The sequence below is a fragment of the Cherax quadricarinatus genome, unplaced genomic scaffold, assembly GCF_038502225.1.
Source record: "Cherax quadricarinatus isolate ZL_2023a unplaced genomic scaffold, ASM3850222v1 Contig21, whole genome shotgun sequence".
NCBI lineage: Eukaryota > Metazoa > Arthropoda > Malacostraca > Decapoda > Parastacidae > Cherax > Cherax quadricarinatus.
Genome location: NW_027195047.1, coordinates 2,141 through 20,733, shown reverse-complemented (window position 1 = coordinate 20,733; position 18,593 = coordinate 2,141). Strand labels below are relative to the sequence as shown.

General features: G+C 43.6%; 1 protein-coding gene across 1 annotated transcript in view; it reads right to left on the bottom strand.

The window, feature by feature from the left end:
* Positions 1–5,232, bottom strand: part of LOC128704279 (location of vulva defective 1-like) — a 357,309-nt gene extending 352,077 nt beyond the window's left edge. Inside the window, exon 1 of the mRNA XM_070079801.1 lies at positions 3,802–5,232. Within this exon, the coding sequence (XP_069935902.1) occupies positions 3,802–4,477 (676 nt within the window). The 5' untranslated portion in view covers positions 4,478–5,232. The remainder of the gene's footprint in view (positions 1–3,801) is intronic.
* Between the last annotated feature and the right edge of the window lie 13,361 nt (positions 5,233–18,593).

Below are 18,593 nucleotides of genomic sequence, written 5' to 3'. Positions count from 1 at the left end.
TGACTTGGTTCTTGCCAGTAGGGAAACACTAATTAATAATCTTGAGGTTAATGATGAGCTTGGGGAGAGTGATCACAAATCACTCAGTTTTAACATATCATGGAATTCCCCTAATAATGGCAATCAAGTCTCCGTCCCTGACTTTCGCTTGGCTGATTTCATAGGACTGAAAAATTACTTAGGTTGGCTGAACTGGAATGACCTGACTAGGGGTCAGGTAGGTGGTGATGGTTGCCGATATGATGCTTTCCAGGGCATAGTTCTAGCTGCTCAGTCAAATTATGTTCCAAATAGGGAAATCAGATCAAACAAAAATGATCCTAAATGGATGAACAATAGATTAAAATATCTGATTGGTCAAAAGAGAGGCATATATAGGCAAATCAAAAGAGGAGAGGGGCAATTAAGAAATCGATATATTCAGTTAAAGAGAGAAATAAAAAAGGGAATTAGAAAAGCAAAAAGAGATTATGAGGTTAAAGTTGCAAGAGAATCGAAGACTAACCCAAAAGGATTCTTTCAGGTATACAGAAGTAAGATCAGGGACAAGATAGGCCCACTCAAAAGTTCCTCGGGTCAGCTCACTGACAGTGATAAGGAAATGTGTAGAATTTTTAACACATACTTCCTCTCAGTTTTTACACAGGAGGATACCAGTGATATTCCAGTAATGATAAATTATGTAGAACAGGACGATAATAAACTGTGCACTATTAGGGTCACAAGTGACATGGTCCTTAGGCAAATAGATAAATTAAAACCTAACAAATCCCCAGGCCCTGATGAACTGTATGCAAGGGTTCTAAAGGAATGTAAAGAGGAGCTTAGCACACCTTTGGCTAATCTTTTCAACATATCACTACAAACTGGCATGGTGCCAGATAAGTGGAAAATGGCAAATGTGATACCTATTTTCAAAACAGGTGACAGGTCCTTAGCTTCGAACTATAGACCAATAAGCCTAACCTCCATAGTGGGAAAATTTATGGAATCAATAATTGCCGAGGCAGTTCGTAGCCACCTTGAAAAGCATAAATTAATCAACGAATCTCAGCATGGTTTTACAAAGGGACGTTCCTGCCTTACGAATTTATTAACTTTTTTCACTAAGGTATTTGAGGAGGTAGATCATGGTAACGAATATGATATTGTGTATATGGACTTCAGTAAGGCTTTTGACAGGGTCCCACATCAGAGACTATTGAGGAAAATTAAAGCACATGGAATAGGAGGAGAAATTTTTTCCTGGATAGAGGCATGGTTGACAAATAGGCAGCAGAGAGTTTGCATAAATGGGGAGAAATCAGAGTGGGGAAGCGTCACGAGCGGTGTTCCACAGGGGTCAGTGTTGGGCCCCCTGCTGTTCACAATCTACATAAACGACATAGATGAGGGCATAAAGAGCGACATCGGCAAGTTTGCCGATGACACCAAAATAGGCCGTCGAAGAGGACATTCGAGCACTCCAGGAAGATTTGAATAGACTGATGCAGTGGTCGGAGAAGTGGCAGATGCAGTTTAATATAGACAAATGCAAAGTTCTAAATGTTGGACAGGACAATAACCATGCCACATATAAACTAAATAATGTAGATCTTAATATTACGGATTGCGAAAAAGATTTAGGAGTTCTGGTTAGCAGTAATCTGAAACCAAGACAACAGTGCATAAGTGTTCGCAATAAAGCTAATAGAATCCTTGGCTTCATATCAAGAAGCATAAATAATAGGAGTCCTCAGGTTGTTCTTCAACTCTATACATCCTTGGTTAGGCCTCATTTAGATTATGCTGCACAGTTTTGGTCACCGTATTACAGAATGGATATAAATTCTCTGGAAAATGTACAAAGGAGGATGACAAAGATGATCCCATGTATCAGAAACCTTCCCTATGAGGATAGACTAAGGGCCCTGAAACTGCACTCTCTAGAAAGACGTAGAATTAGGGGGGATATGATTGAGGTTTATAAGTGGAAGACAGGAATAAATAAAGGGGATGTAAATAGTGTGCTGATAATATCTAGCCTAGACAGGACTCGCAGTAATGGTTTTAAGTTGGAAAAATTCAGATTCAGGAGGGATATAGGAAAGTACTGGTTTGGTAATAGAGTTGTGGATGAGTGGAACAAACTCCCAAGTACCGTTATAGAGTCCAGAACGTTGTGTAGCTTTAAAAATAGGTTGGATAAATACATGAGTAGATGTGGGTGGGTGTGAGTTAGACCTGATAGCTTGTGCTAACGGGTCGGTTGCCGTGTTCCTCCCTTGAGTCAATGTGACCTGACCTGACTAGGTTGGGTGCATTGGCTTAAGCCGGTAGGGACTTGGACCTGCCTCGCATGGGCCAGTAGGCCTTCTGCAGTGTTCCTTCGTTCTTATGTTCTTATGTTCTTAAAACTCCAGACCGTCGCGTTAGCCACTGATCCAGCTGTCCACAATAAGATTCATCCAACTAGGTATATTTCTACACCATGGCTAGCTGGTCCAGTGGCTAACGCGACGGTCTGGAGTTTTGAGACTCTCTGATCGCGGGTTCTATCCCCGCCCGTGGTATGGTTTGTTTGCAATCGTGTCATTACGATTTCGTGAGTCATGTTGACGGCTTTGAGGGGACTTGAGATAGAGTTCGCCACTGCCACGCTAGCTGGAGATTCGTCTGTAAAAACTTGCATTTGTGGTCACATTGGTGCCTATGCTAACCTTCCTATGGTGTAGAAATATACCTAGTTGGATGAATCTTATTGTGGCTAGCTGGTCCAGTGGCTAACGCGACGGTCTGGAGTTTTGAGACTCTCTGATCGCAGGTTCTATCCCCGCCCGTGATATGGTTTGTTTGCAATCGTGTCATTACGATTTCGTGAGTCATATAGTCGACTTGGGAATCTTTATTATGGAAACGTTTCGCCACACAGTGGCTTCATCAGTCCAATGCAAAAAAGGATGGTGATGATGAGGAATTTGAGGTCCCCAGTCCTTCACTGGGGACCGCAGTGCTCATTGACGTGGACAAAATCTGTAAGCATGGTTTGAAGTTCTGCTTTTAACATGAAGGACTAGATTGGCAGTTGAGCAATATTCATTTCGTGTCTTCGATCCATTCATCAAGGCCATGACTGTCAGGCCATATATCAGATCAATCACTAGACACCTGGCCATAATTAGCACTGGATCACGGCACACTGGAGTCTCCATCCACTACTGACCTATTAGCCTCCACTACCCCAAAGATGGAAGAGAATCTTACTTTTTGAACCTCGGACAAATCCCGTCCACAAATCAGGAGGGCAGCCTACACCGATACATGAAGAACATGGGAAACCTCATTTGATTAGTGTAGGATCCGCTTTCCCTCTGCTGAAAAAAAAAAATAGTGCAAATCAAGTTGCCAGGCGTACTCTATATCCAAAATAGGTAACAATAGCTTAGCTTCCAGTCGCAAAGATCCATGAAGAACCTGCCAGATTTATGACAGACGTTCTAAGCATCGGAGGCAGGGAATGTCGCGATGCATAGCAAAATCCCCAGCAAGTAGACCATCGGGAAGGGGAGGTAAGAGACCCCAGGAAAGTCAACAAATATACAATAATCCATCATATATAAAACCTGAAATGTTTACAGAAACAAGTTTAATTAAACTGTGTGCTCTAATAAACATAGGAAACGGATCATCATAAAGGACGAGCAAGCTATTAGCACACGCTCGAACACGCACACGAACATGCACATGCACATAAACACACACACGAACACGCAAAGACACAAACACACGACCACATGCACACTCACAGCCAAGCACACTTACCTTTAGCTGAGCTGGGGAGCACTGCCAATATGGTAAGAAGAACGCGTATCCAGTTTGTGTTACGTTTTTTGGTTCCATAAGCGTGGCTGATTCCATAAGTGGTCATGGTTTCCCAGCCGTTGCTGGTGTCTTGAGCGTGTTTAGCGTAGTGGTCGTGGGTGGTGGTGGTAGTGTTGTAGTGGGTTTGAGTGGTGGTGGTTCCACAAGGGATGTAGGTGGTGCCGTCGCTTGGGGTGTGAGTGGTGGTGCTGTTGGTAATGTAAGTGGTGATTGTATCGTAAGGTATGTTGGTAGTGATGAATGAAGTGGTAGTGGTAATACTGCTGTGGGGAATGCAAGAAGTTATTGTAGTGATGTCACAGGGGGCGTTCGTTTTGCAACTGTGGGTCAGGGAGGTATTTTCTCGATGCAGGATGTTGTGATTGAATTCGTTAACATCATTTGTTCTCGAGGGAAAAGGCAAAATGCAAATCTTTGCATAGTCGTCACTGAAGGCATTGAAGCCTTCAATGTCCTCTTTTCCCTGGCGATAGAGAGTAGCAGGGTTGTGGTTGGTACTGCAGACATTGTCAAGGTCATCACTGTCTCTGTCAAAATGTTGCCCACCACAGACGCCAAGAACGTCATCGCAGTCAGCGCTGTAGCAGAGTGTGACACTCATATTGTATTGTATCATTACTCTTCAAAAACACGATTAATGTGCGTCACCAGAGGTTGCAACTACGTTATCAAATGTCACAGGTGCGTCATCAGAGGTTGCAGCTACGTTACCAAATGTCACAGGTGCGTCATCAGAGGTCACATCATCAGAGATCTACGTTTAAGATGTACTTCATCCATATGATCCATATCTTTTGTTATATTATAAATATGTGTAGTCTTTAATACATTATACATAACATCCCGTCCTCTTTATCCCTAAGGATAAGGGCAACACTTCTGGTACCTACATCTATATTTATCCGAAACTTTAACACTGTAAAAATGGGTTCATCGTTAAGCTTGAGTAAACTCTTTAATATGTGAAACTCTCCACTCTTTGCTCTTTTTGTCAGCACCTAAATAGGCTCTTTATTACTTTTCACATTTCCTCTCGCTAAGATGAGTTTTCACAACTTTCTCATTGTTCTGAGACTATCATATTTTCTACCTCTTCTGACTCTACTTAGAGCAAAAGTTTGGTTACAGCTGACTCTCCGTTTACCACACCTCGTCTCGGATGACTCACATGGAACAAACTTTTTCCTCAGCTAGTTTTATCGCTGTTTAGTGGAACTTCTCTGTTATACCTGAGCAACTCTACTCTAGCAGGATATCTCTGCTGTAGCCGAGAACTTGTGGTTCATCAGGGGACCTTCCGTGCGTGTGTGTGTGTGTGTGTGTGTGTGTGTGTGTGTGTGTGTGTGTGTGTGTGTTTCCTTTTACTTCATCATCCTGCAAAATAGAAAAAGGAAAGTAATTAGAATCCTGAACAGTAAAAATATTTCTTATAATTAACACTGTTGACGTAACTTTTAAAACAAATCTCACTGTTTCCTGTCATATTAATAACAGTAATAGTACTACTGGTACTATAATTAATAATACTGTTAATAATTAAAATATTCACATTGATGTTAATTTTTTATTATAGGTAGATTTCCCTCTATAAAACTCTGTGTAATACTTGTTATGCAACATCCGACAATAACAGTGTACTTGCTCTGACTAGCCCAACTTTGTCATGTTGCTAAGTATGAGTCATGTGTCAAGGTTCTAGACGCTGGCGTAGGTCAGCAGTTCAAATGTATATGGTAGATCCAGGATCCATAGCTTTAAGAATAGGTATGATAGCGCTCACGCAGCCAGAAGGTGGGAAGCTCGATATAGGCCAGCGTTGAGGCGAAGCCGAGTATAAATAGGTGAGTATGTCGTGCTGAATAGGTAAAATTGGTCAATTAGCAAGAACTTATTTAAAATTAAGTCCTTTCAAAAATTTTCTCTTATATGTTTAAAGATGTATTTTTTTATTTATGGTAAGGTAAAAATTAATAATTTTGTACCAAAAGAACCTTAGAAAACTCACCTAACCTTATTATAACAAGCGCAATTTAATTTAGCCTAATCCAACTCAATATATTTTAGATAAGTTTACAATAATTCAGTAATAAACAAACACAATGAATTTTTTTTTTCGTTCGGTTCAGAATGATTTTTGCGAAATTATTGCATACACAAATTTTCGCTTGTTTTATTCGGCCAGAATAGTAAGTTTTACCTATTCGGCAAGACAAGTACGTGTGTGGATCGACACCATGCCTAACTCTTCTAGGGTAGGGTAGATGCCTGAGCTCGAGCCTTTAGCAGCTCATAAGACTGTCATTCACATTAGCCCCCTTGTGGCGGGGATGGCAGACCAGAGAGGCCTAACTTGTGGCTAGGCCTGGGGACAGTTGGTCCCAAAGATGAGGAGGTACTTGTGCCTCCTCCCATGGGTGACTTAGGTCTCAGACACTCCCTAAAGAGGGAGCCAAGGCCGGGCCACCACTTGGAAAAGGCCCGGGCCGGGAGAATACCGGCTAATCTTTAACTAACTAACTAACAAGTACGTGGCCCACATAATGAGACAGTTGAAGTGTAGCCATTAAGAAAGATATTTATTAGTGACCAATTAAGTTCTCAATGCCAGTGATGCCAGTCTTCTCCCTTGATGCCAGTGACTGGACGTCCAGATTTAACAATCACACTTTCTGACTTGACTTCAGGTACAATCATAATAATCACACTTTTTGACTTGACTTCAGGTACAATCATAACAATCACACTTTCTGACTTGACTTCAGGTACAATCATAACAATCACACTTTCTGACTTGACTTCAGGTACAATCATAGCAATCACACTTTCTGACTTGACTTTAGGTACAATCACAATAATAACACTTTCTGACTTGACTTCAGGTACAATCATAATAATCAGACTCTCTGACTTGACTTCAGGTACAATCATAACAATCACACTCTCTGAGCAGAAGTGTCCTAGGTGTACAACACGTTCTGGTGCCTCAAGTGATAAACATCTGAGTGTTGCCTGGTTGGGCTTGGCCGATTTTTTTTTTTTTTTTTTTTTTTTTTTTTTTTTTTTTTTTTTTTTTTTTTTTTTTTTTTTTTTTTTTTATTATTCGCCGGTACTCTCCCGGCCCGGGTCTTTTCCAAGTAGTGGTGACCCGGCCTTGGCTCCCTATCTGGGGAGTGTCTCGAGACTTAAGTCTCTCATGGGAGGAGGTACAAGTACCCCCTCATCTTTGGGACCAACTGTCCCCAGGCCTAGCCACAGTCCACTTTTTTTTTTAAATTTACATATACGTTTTCACTGCTTTATATAAGTTTATATAAGGTGTCCTAACCTAAGTTAAAAAAGGGATAGTCCGTCGTGTAGGTTTACAGGAAGCATTTTTAAATTAATATTTGATATATTGTAAGAAAAATACCCAGTGAAATGAATTGACTTATACAGAGGAGTTACGCAGAAAATGAGGCGCCTGGGGCTTAATTAAGGCCTTATCTAGGGGCAAAGGTTAAGTTATACAATTATTCGTTTATTACCTCTGACATTATGTACAAACACTCAATAAACACACGCACATTTCCCTCAGCCTGTACACCCAAAGAAAGATACATAAAGAGCCGGCAGGCTGCGATATCAAAGAAAAACAAAACACACACACACACACACACACACACACACACACACACACACACACACACACACACACACACACACGTAAGTATGGAGGCTAGTGCCCAGCGGGCGCCATGCCCTCCCCTACTCTCCTACCCACACCATTTCATCCAATTTCACCAGGCCTCACTCATCCCACAGAGCCCTGACCACGTCAGAGCCCAGGCGAGCCAACTGTTATGCACTAAAGTAACCTATGGCTTGAGTCGGATAAACAAAAGAAGTGTGGAAAATATTGTATATTTTCCGAATATGCAGTGTATTTTGTATGTAAATTAGTGAAATACATTGTAGTTAATAAAAATTAATTTGTAAATAAAAAAGGAACCAGCGACAATGTTAGCGTCGCTTGGGGAGAGACGTCATATTATGAACGGGGCTAGAAGGAACGCTAGTGAATGGGAAGAATTTTCGTCGCTCTGGAGGTTAAAATGTGGTTGAAACCTCTCAAATAGGAGCAGAAATTGTTGGAGTTACAGTCCTCCAGAATGTGAGAAACCAACGACTGGACAGGACTCCGAAATTAGATGGGAAAAGATATAAGAATTACACCATCCCCCAGATAAGTAATGTCTTCATATGTTGAAATTTCTGGCCAATAGTGATTTCATATTTTAGGCAGGGGGTTGTGGATGACACACCAAGTAATCTCCAGACAAACTGTTGAGTGTTATTAATATAAATTCTCTATCTGATATATAAATGTGTATATGTCTCCATTAACTCAATTTAACATACAGTCCATATAATCTATATAAATAGTTTACCGGAATTACTGGCGATCTATTTCATGTGGAATTAATATTGATCCAGAGTGATTTATGGAGGTATGAGATTAGTGGGTATTCGAAGGTGGACATTTTTTGCGACCTAGAATGTCAAAAAATTCCTACATGCCTCAACAACAATTGATAAGGAATAATTATCTTGTTACAAATTACTGGTATGTATCTTATGAGATTAATCCAGATAATTTCAATATTCCACAAGAAGTACAAAACACAGCTTAAATATATTGCATCTGGCCAGCATGTTTTCCGCTCTCTAGCGTGATTACCCACGCTATACACCACAACATAGAAAACCAGACGCCCGGGTGTTGCGCATGTCTTAATTTCATCTTGTCGGTATTATATATACCATTCTTGTACTACTACTACTGCTGCTACTACTACTACTACTACTACTACTACCACCATCAGCTCTTCCTGCCAATATGTAGCCGTCCTACTCCACCTCTGGTTAGTGTGACTTTGTCAATGGTCCAAGTCGGACTGAAACGTCGTCGTCAGCTTCTCTCTTTTATGTGCGGGTTATTTGTGTATCGTTCCAGTCACGGTATTGTGCCTTTTTGTTATTTACCCACCCTATACACCCACGCTATAAACCCACACTGACACCCACGCTAAACACCCACGCCATACACCCACGCTATACACCCACGCTATAAACCCACGCTATATACCCACGCTATACACCCACGCTATACACCCACGCTATACACCCACACTGACACCCACGCTAAACACCCACACTTGGAAAATAAGTCACGGCAAGGCTTCATTACATTTTACAGCTTAAGCTAATTTACATTGCCCACAAATGTATAAGATTATTTGCAAAATTATGCTTCACAAATATAACAGTTAATAAAATTATGGCACATTTCTCTACTATACATATTTCAATGTAATGCAGAAACCTGAATAACAGCGAGCTAATCTACAGAGATGAACGATATCTTAAAAGACATGGATCCAAACCAGTGCCTTGAAAGGATCAACTTCCTGACAGCTGAAGCATGTTCTAGGCATTTTACCCTAAGAAAGAAGAAGAGCAGTAGTAAACTGGAGAGAGACGCTTCCTCTACAGAAGACGACGAAGAGTCACTGAACTCCTCCGGAGTGCTAGAATGTCTGATATATGAAAGGAGGCGCTGACCAGGAAAGTGGAAACTATCGAACTTAAGTTAAATGACTCTTACAGGAACCAGGAGAGACAGGAGGAGCTTAAAGCTATTAGTGAAATTGAAAGAAATTCGAAATATTTCTTTTCATATGCCAAAAACAAGGCAAATACCACATCTAGTATCGGGCCCTTACTCAGACAGGATGGGACTTACACAGATGACAACAAGGAAATTAGTGAAATACTGAATTCCCAGTACGACTCTGTGTTTAGTGAACCACTAATCAGTCTGAGGATCGACGACCCAAATGATTTCTTCATGAATGAGCCCATAACTCATAAGCATTAGCTAAGAACTATAGACCAATTGCCCTGACGTCCCACATCATAAAAATCTTTGAAAGAGTGCTAAGAAGCAGGATTGCAAATCACCCGGATTCCCAAAATCTGCACAATCCAGGGCAACATGGGTTCAGGGCAGGTCGCTCCTGCCTCTCACAACTACTGGATCACTATGATATGGCCTTGGATGCACTGGAAGAAAATCAGAATGCAGATGTAATATACACAGACTTTGCAAAAGCGTTTGACAAATGCGATCATGGCGTAATAGCGCACAAAATACGTGCTAAAGGAATAACTTGGAAAGTGGGGAGATGGATCTTCAACTTCCTAACAAAGCGAACACAAATAGTGGTGGTCAACAGAGTTAAATCGGAGGCTGCCTGTTGCGGCCCCCTACCAAACTAGCGGTTAAATAGTTAACCTACCGGCCGGCAGTACCACTGGGTACGTCATCAAACCCATTGTGGGGACTGCTGAGCCGGCCTTAGAGCATTATGTACCTGAACACCTCACGGTATGCATGCAAGCATTAAGTACCTGAGCACCTCACGGTACGCATCTAAGCAGTAGGTACCTGAACACCTAATGGTACACATCTACTGGCCTTAGAAGCATTATGTACCTGAGCACCTCACGGTACGCATGTAAGCATTATGTACCTGAACACCTCACAGTATGCAGCTAAGCAGTAGGTACCTGAACACCTAATGGTACACCTCTACTGGCCTTAGAAGCAGTAGGTGCCTAAACACCTAATGGTACACATCTACTGGCAGTAGAGTATTCTACTGGCTTCTACTGATTTTAGAAGAAGCGCTCACCGCAGCTCACTGAGTCTGTTGGCCTCAGTTATCTGACGGCCGCATTCAGTGAGCTTGCAACATAGTGTGCGCTGCACCGGACCACCTTGCGGTGTGTCAACCGGCTTTGGAGAGTATTTACAGGACTACCGGTGATATCTGCGGACTCACCGCCTGCGCTTATCAACTGTGGGCCGGAGTCATCTGATGCTGTTTAGTGGGACCTTACATGAAGAAAAGGTTGGAGTGTTACACTGAACTGGGCCAGGACCGTAGTGTGACACTTAGGGAAGTATGATGGAGTGGAACACTGAGATATGCTACAGGACTGTAGTGGAACACTGAGAAGAAAAGGGTGTCGTGTGACACTGAAGATGGCCTGGTTGTAGTGTACATTGAATAGTGTCATGTGACTGGCCTCGACAAAGACGCTATGCGGGTAGTGTGACGCAGAGACAAGGGTGTCAAGTGTGACACGGTTGTGAGAGTGTGTATTACACGGAGAAAAGGGTGTCAAGTGACACGGTGGAGAAAGCGTCACAACTCGGATAAGTGTCGTGAGAAACGCAGTTGATTATAATTTATTATTATACAAATGTTATTTATAATTTATTATTTTAGCATAGATATATATATTATTTTAAGATGCTAATAATTTATTATTGTAACATGTATATATTATCAGATGTTAGTTCAAATACCTCTAGACCAAAGAAAGTTGTTTTTATATTATATTAAAGATTAATTTATTTTAATGTTGTATTATGTATCCCGAACTCTTTATTACGAAATGAGTAAACCCACCATCTTTAAAAATCACTTTTTTTTGTAATACTGTCATAGTGAAGAGCTCTGTTCCACAAGGCACAGTACTCGCCCCCGTCTTGTTCCTCATCCTCATATCAGACATAGACAGAGATATACATCACAGCACCGTATCATCCTTTGGGGATGATACTAGGATCTGCATGAGGCTGCAAGTGGGCAACGGTAAGCAATATGATGTTCAATGAGGACAAATTCCAACTACTCCGTTATGGAAAACTGGAGGAGATAATAACTAGAACAGAGTATACTACAAACTCTGGCCATACAATAGAGCGGAAAAATAATGTAAGGGACCTGGGAGTAGTAATGTCTGAGGATCTCACTTTCAAAGATCACAACAGTGCCACGATCACAAGTGCAATGAAAATGATAGGATGGATAATGAGAACGTTCAAAACGAGAGATGCCAAGACAATGACGATCCTTTTCAAATCACTTGTTCTCTCTAGGCTGGAATACTGCTGTACATTAACATCTCCATTCAAATCTGGTGAAATTGCAGACCTAGAGAGTGTACAGAGATCCTTTACTGCACCTCTAAGTTCTGTCAAGCATTTTAACTACTGGGAACGCTTGGAAGCACTTGACTTGTACTCGTTGGAACGCAGGAGGAGAGATATATCATAATCTACACTTGGAAAATCCTGGAAGGAATGGTCCCAAATCTGCACACACAAATCACTCCCTACGAAAGTAAAAGACTGGGCAGGCAATGCAAAATACCCCCAATTAAAAGTAGGGGCGCCATTGGTACACTAAGAGAAAACACCATAAGCGTACGGGGCCTAAGGCTGTTCAACAGCCTCCCATCAAGCATTAGGGGAATTACCAATAAACCTCTGGCTGCCTTCAAGAGAGAGCTGGACAGATACCTAAAGTCAGTGCTGGATCAGCCGGGCTGTGGCTCGTACTTTGGACTGCGTGCGGCCAGCAGTAAAAGCCTGGTTGATCAGGCCCTGATTCACCGGGAGGCCTGGTCATGGACCAGGCCGCGGGGGCGTTGATCCCCGGAATAACCTCCAGGTAAACTCCAGGTATAAGGGAAGAAGGACCAAGCAGTATGTCAGGTGGTGGAGGTGGTGGTGGTGGTGTTGGTGATGGTGGTGGGGGTAGTGGTGGTGGTGGTGGTAGTGGTGGTGGTAGTGGTGATGGTGGTGGTGGTGGTGGTGGTGGTGGTGTTGGTGTTAGTGGTGGTGGTGCTGGTGCTAGTGGTGGAGGTGGTGGTGGTAGTGGTGGTGGTGGAAGTGGTGGTGGTGGTGGTTGTGGTGGTGCTGGTGGTGGTGGTAGTGATGGTGGTGTTAGTGGTGGTGGTGGTGGTGCTAGTGGTGGTGGTGGTAGTGGTGGTGGTGGTGGTGGAGGTGGTAGTTGTGGTGGTGGTGGAGGTGGTGGGGGTAGTGGTGGTAATGATGGTGGTGGTGGTGGTGGTGGTTGTGGTGGTGGTGGTGATGGTTGTGGCAGTGGTAGTGGTTGAGGTGGTGGTAGTCGTTGTGGTGGTGGTGGTAGTGGTGGAGGTGGTGGTGCTAGTGATGATAGTGGTGGTGGTGGTAGTGGTGGTGGTGGTGGTGGTGGTGGTGGTGGTAGTGGTAGTGATGGTGGTGCTGGTGGTGGTGGTGGTGGTGTTAGTGGTGGTAGTGCTGGTGGTGGAGGTGGTGGTGGTTGTGGTGGTAGTGGTGGTGGTGGTGGAAGTGGTAGTTGTGGTGGTGGTGGATGTGGTGGGGGTAGTGGTGGTAGTGATGGTGGTGGTGGTTGTGGTGATGGTGATGATGGTGGTGGTGATGGTGGTGGAGGTGGTGGTAGTCGTTGTGGTGGTGGAGGTGGTGGTGCTGGTGGTGGTGGTGGTGGTGATGGTGGTGGAGGTAATGGTGGTGGTGGTGGTAATGGTGGTGGTGATGGTGGTGGAGGTAGTAGTGGTGGTGGTGGTGATGATGGTAGTGGTGGAGGTGGTGGTAGTGGTTGTGGTGGTGGTGATGGTGGTGCTGGTGGTGGACGTGGCAGTGGTAGTGGTGGTAGTGGTGTTGGTGGTGGAGGTGGTGGTGGTAGTGGTGGTGATGGAGGTGGTGGTGCTGGTGTTAGTGGTGGTGGTGGTGGTAGTGGTGGTAGTGGTGGTTGTGGTGGTGGTGGTGGTGGTGGTGGTGGTGGTGGTTGCACCAGTAATACAACTCTGAATAAGTGGTCTATGAAACCGAGTTGCTAAATAAGACACTTGTGCAACAATGGGGTATTATCATTCTTGAGGCGTTTCTCCATTCAGTGGCTTCCTCAGTCCAATGCAGAGAAACAGCAGATTAGAAGGAGGAGTTTGAGGTAATCAATCCATCAGCCTGAAGTCGATGTGTTTAGTCCATCAATCTTGATAAATGTCCAACATATTCGTGAATTTGGAACTTATATATTACAGAGGGATGAGGTAGCACAAAGAGTGATGGGCCGAGTCACTAGTGGGTCAGTTTTACTAGTGCAAGTAAGTTGTGCTTACAGGTTAGGTAAGTTTTCAGGAATTTCCTGCATGAAGATCCCAAGTTGTTGCTGTGTCTGACAGAGTTTACGTAGCACCATCGCTAGCGCACCCAGCTGACACATTGAGGTCCGGAGTTCGAATTCCCGGTACGGCTGGAAAACATTAGGACATGTTTCAATAAGACACCTGCTGTCCATGTTCACCCACCAGTATAAAATGGGTACCTGGGTGTTAGTGGACTGGTGTGGGTCGCATCCTGTGACAAAATTGACCAAATTTCCCCGAAATGCTCCGCATAACAAGTGGCTTTCTATATAGTAGTATGTCATTGATGTCACCTAGGCCTGTATACCTTGTACATGTACTTGTAGAAATAAAGATATTATTATTATTATTATTATTATTATTATTATTATTATTATTTTAAATGGTTCATATTCAGAGAATTCTTCAAAGCTTGCCTAACCTACAGACACAACCTATTTCAACAAGTAAGATTTTTCCAACAGTGACTCCGCCTACCACTCTGCACTTCCTCATCTGTCTGCAATATATCAGCTCCATCTCGAATATGCTGCACTTTTATTATGATTGATGTTCTGAACACATCGACTCTAGGCTGAGGGGACTGATTACCTCAAACTCCTCCTCATCTACTGTTTCTCTGCATTGGACTGAAGAAGCCACTGGCTGGCGAAACGTTTCCAGAAGAAAGATACCCAAATGTTGCACAAGTGTCTTAATTATCAGTAATACAGTGTTTGGTTATTCTTAATTACTTCTCCATACAATTTACCTTATGCATTACCAGAGTTTACAAATTTTATTGTAAGTCATTATACGTAGCAACTTAATGAAAAAGAGCAAACTATGCTTTCGTTGCTACATAAAAATGACTTACAACAAAACTAATAGAATCTAGGAATCTATAATGTAAATTATATTGAGTAGTAATTAATAAAAGCAAAAAAACTGTGTTACTGGTGAGACGGACACCAGACTTATTACTTAATCACGTCACACACAGCTCAATCCCACAGTAATTCATCAATTATAAGATCACAACACAGAATTATAATGCATACAGCCTGTGTTGTGATGTTCCAGTTGATAAACTACTGTGAGGTCGAGCTGTGTGAGACGGGGTTAAGGGGAAACTAGCAAAATATAGACTAGTCTACGTATGATGAAAGGCGATCTCTCTTTGGTCTAGTTAATAATCCCGACATTGTAGTAAACAAGGCAGACAAGGACTCGTTGACTGCCATTGTGAAGAAAGAAAATTACATGAGAGTAAGTAATAAACGTATGCAGAATTCTGATACTTATATTGCACTCGATAGATCCCTTAAGAAGTAAGTCTGGTGTCCGTCTCTCCAACTGTTCTGCAGCAGCAGCAGCAGCTTTCAATATTCTCCGAAAAATATATAAAACCTCTCTTAGGAAAGGTTGAGGACGGGGGAGGGGACGGGTGGAAAAGTCCTAGAGAATATATTGAAGACTATCTCCTTTTATTTAAATATTGTACAGTTACGATCACTGCATAAAGATGGTAATTCGGTTAAGTTTGGTTTAATTAACGTTTACTTAAGCTAGGATACGAAAGGTTTGTCATGTAGGGGGGTAATGATTGAATAGGATATAAGTGGGGAATATGGGAGTAAGGGATTATGTAGGCAGGGGAGAGGCAGGCGAGGTGGTAGGAGTGAGATGATTAGCGGAGGTAGGTAGGTAATGACAGGTCAGTGGTGACCACCACGACACTCTCATTAACTCTACACTACTCACTAACATATGCCTCGCCCATTCTTCACTCATATAAACATAATAAAATATAAGAAAAAAGAATAAATAACGGTGGGCAGTGAATATTACTATTCTACTCAAACACAGTTTATTATTAAGTCTTTGTACAATAATATATTTGGGAACAGAGCATTATTGTGGTTTAGATAAATGGGGTGGTACACATAAGCAGTGAGACAGGGAAATACAATCAACTTGACGAAAATGAATATAACTTACAATATAGTACAGAGGACAGTTCACTACAGGAACTAAGCCACAGGTCCCAAGACCTATACAGCACGAGTAATGCACCAAGCCAGTACTCTGCCCAATGCCTCCAACAGTCTCCTCCAGAGACTTCAGCAGCCTTCTCCCGAGCCCTGCACCCCAGCAGCAGCTCCGCACGAATCTCTCTGCTCAGCTGTTCCTTGGGCTTATATCGTGGTCCAAACACCCTTCACAACCACGTGTACGACCTGACGCCTGGATTTGACGCCGTCAAGAACAAAAGACCTCAGACGTGGGCGTGGCTACAGACATTTGCCAAGGCAAGGTGTGACCATTAATTGGTTAAATTAGGTCTCCCCAGAGACCTCACAAGCCCTGCTGAACTACATCACAGGTTCGATTAAGTTCATTTAAAGAATGTTCGGTTAAGTAAGGTTCAGCTAAGTTAGGAAAGGTTTGGTTAAGTTATGTTGTTGAAAATTTGATTAAGGGTTAGGTTAAATAAGGTTCGGTTAGGTTAGATTAGATAAGTTCCATTTAAATTAGGTGGTAAGGTATGGTCAGATTAGTCTAGCTTAGCACACACAAAATATACTTATCCTGACTAGTCAAACATTTACGCAGAGTATACCAAGTGTGTGTAGTTGGACAAACATCCGAGGAATACCTGGTCTACGTAACTCAACACCTACACAGCGTATATGGCGTAATGTTTGCTCATCCTTCAGTCTCACAAGCAAGAAAAATCCCTACACACACTTTTTACGGAAAGTTCGTGATTAGGTGGAGGGATGCTGGGCTGACTTTCTTGCCAGGGATGCTGGGCTGACTTTCTTGTCAGGGATGCTGGGCTGACTTTCTTGCCAGGGATGCTGGGCTGACTTTCTTGCCAGGGATGCTGGGCTGACTTTCTTGTCAGGGATGCTGGGCTGACTTTCTTGCCAGGGATGCTGGGCTGACTTTCTTGCCAGGGATGCTGGGCTGACTTTCTTGTCAGGGATGCTGGGCTGACTTTCTTGCCAGGGATGCTGGGCTGACTTTCTTGTCAGGGATGCTGGGCTGACTTTCTTGCCAGGGATGCTGGGCTGACTTTTTTGCCAGGGATGCTGGGCTGACTTTCTTGCCAGGGATGCTGGGCTGACTTTCTTGCCTGGGATGCTGGGCTGACTTTCTTGCCAGGGATGCTGGGCTGACTTTCTTGCCAGGGATGCTGGGCTGACTTTCTTGTCAGGGATGCTGGGCTGACTTTCTTGCCAGGGATGCTGGGCTGACTTCCTTGCCAGGGATGCTGGGCTGACTTTCTTGCCAGGGATGCTGGGCTGACTTTCTTGCCAGGGATGCTGGGCTGACTTTCTTGCCAGGGATGCTGGGCTGACTTCCTTGCCAGGGATGCTGGGCTGACTTTCTTGCCAGGGATGCTGGGGTGACTTTCTTGTCAGGGATGCTGGGCTGACTTTCTTGCCAGGGATGCTGGGCTGACTTTCTTGCAAAGGATGCTGGGCTGACTTTCTTGTCAGGGATGCTGGGCTGACTTTCTTGCCAGGGATGCTGGGGTGACTTTCTTGCCAGGGATGCTGGGGTGACTTTCTTGTCAGGGATGCTGGGCTGACTTGCCAGGGATGCTGGGCTGACTTTCTTGCCAGGGATGCTGGGCTGACTTTCTTGCCAGGGATGCTGGGCTGACTTTCTTGCCAGGGATGCTGGGCTGTCTTGCCAGGGATGCTGGGCTGACTTTCTTGCCAGGGATGCTGGGCTGACTTTCTTGCCAGGGATGCTGGGCTGACTCTCTTGCCAGGGATGCTGGGGTGACTCTCTTGCCAGGGATGCTGGGCTGACTTTCTTGCCAGGAATGCTGGGCTGACTTTCTTGCCAGGGATGCTGGGGTGACTTTCTTGTCAGGGATGCTGGGCTGACTCTCTTGCCAGGGATGCTGGGCTGACTTTCTTGCCAGGAATGCTGGGCTGACTTTCTTGCCAGGGATAATGGGCTGACTTTCTTGCCAGGGATGCTGGGCTGACTTTCTTGCCAGGAATGCTGGGCTGACTTTCTTGCCAGGGATAATGGGCTGACTTTCTTGCCAGGGATGCTGGGCTGACTTTCTTGCCAGGGATGCTGGGCTGACTTTCTTGCCAGGGATGCTGGGATGACTTTCTTGCCAGGGATGCTGGGCTGACTTGCCAGGGATGCTGGGCTGACTTTCTTGCCAGGGATGCTGGGCTGACTTGTCAGGGATGCTGGGGTGACTTTCTTGCCAGGGATGCTTTCATCTCTGAAGATGAATAATCAACAAGACTAAACTCACCGTTTTTTATTTACAAAATATACACAGCAGTTAATCAGCTTCTCTTCTTTAGTTAGTTGAGACAAGTAGATAGACTGGTCTCCAGGAACCACCCAGGACGGCTTTGTCACCCAGTCCTAAGACTGTTCATAGAAGCCACTTAAAATTTTTCCATTCGGCCACAAATTATAGTATCATCTAAGCCAGTTAATAATTTTCCATTCGGCCACAAATTATAGCATCATCTAAGCCAGTTAATAATTTTCCATTCGGCCGCAAATTATAGCATCATCTAAGCCAGTTAATAATTTTCCATTCGGCCACAAATTATAGCATCATCTAAGCCAGTTAATAATTTTCCATTCGGCCACAAATTATAGCATCATCTAAGCCAGTTAATAGTTTTCCATCCGGCCACAAATTATAGCATCATCTA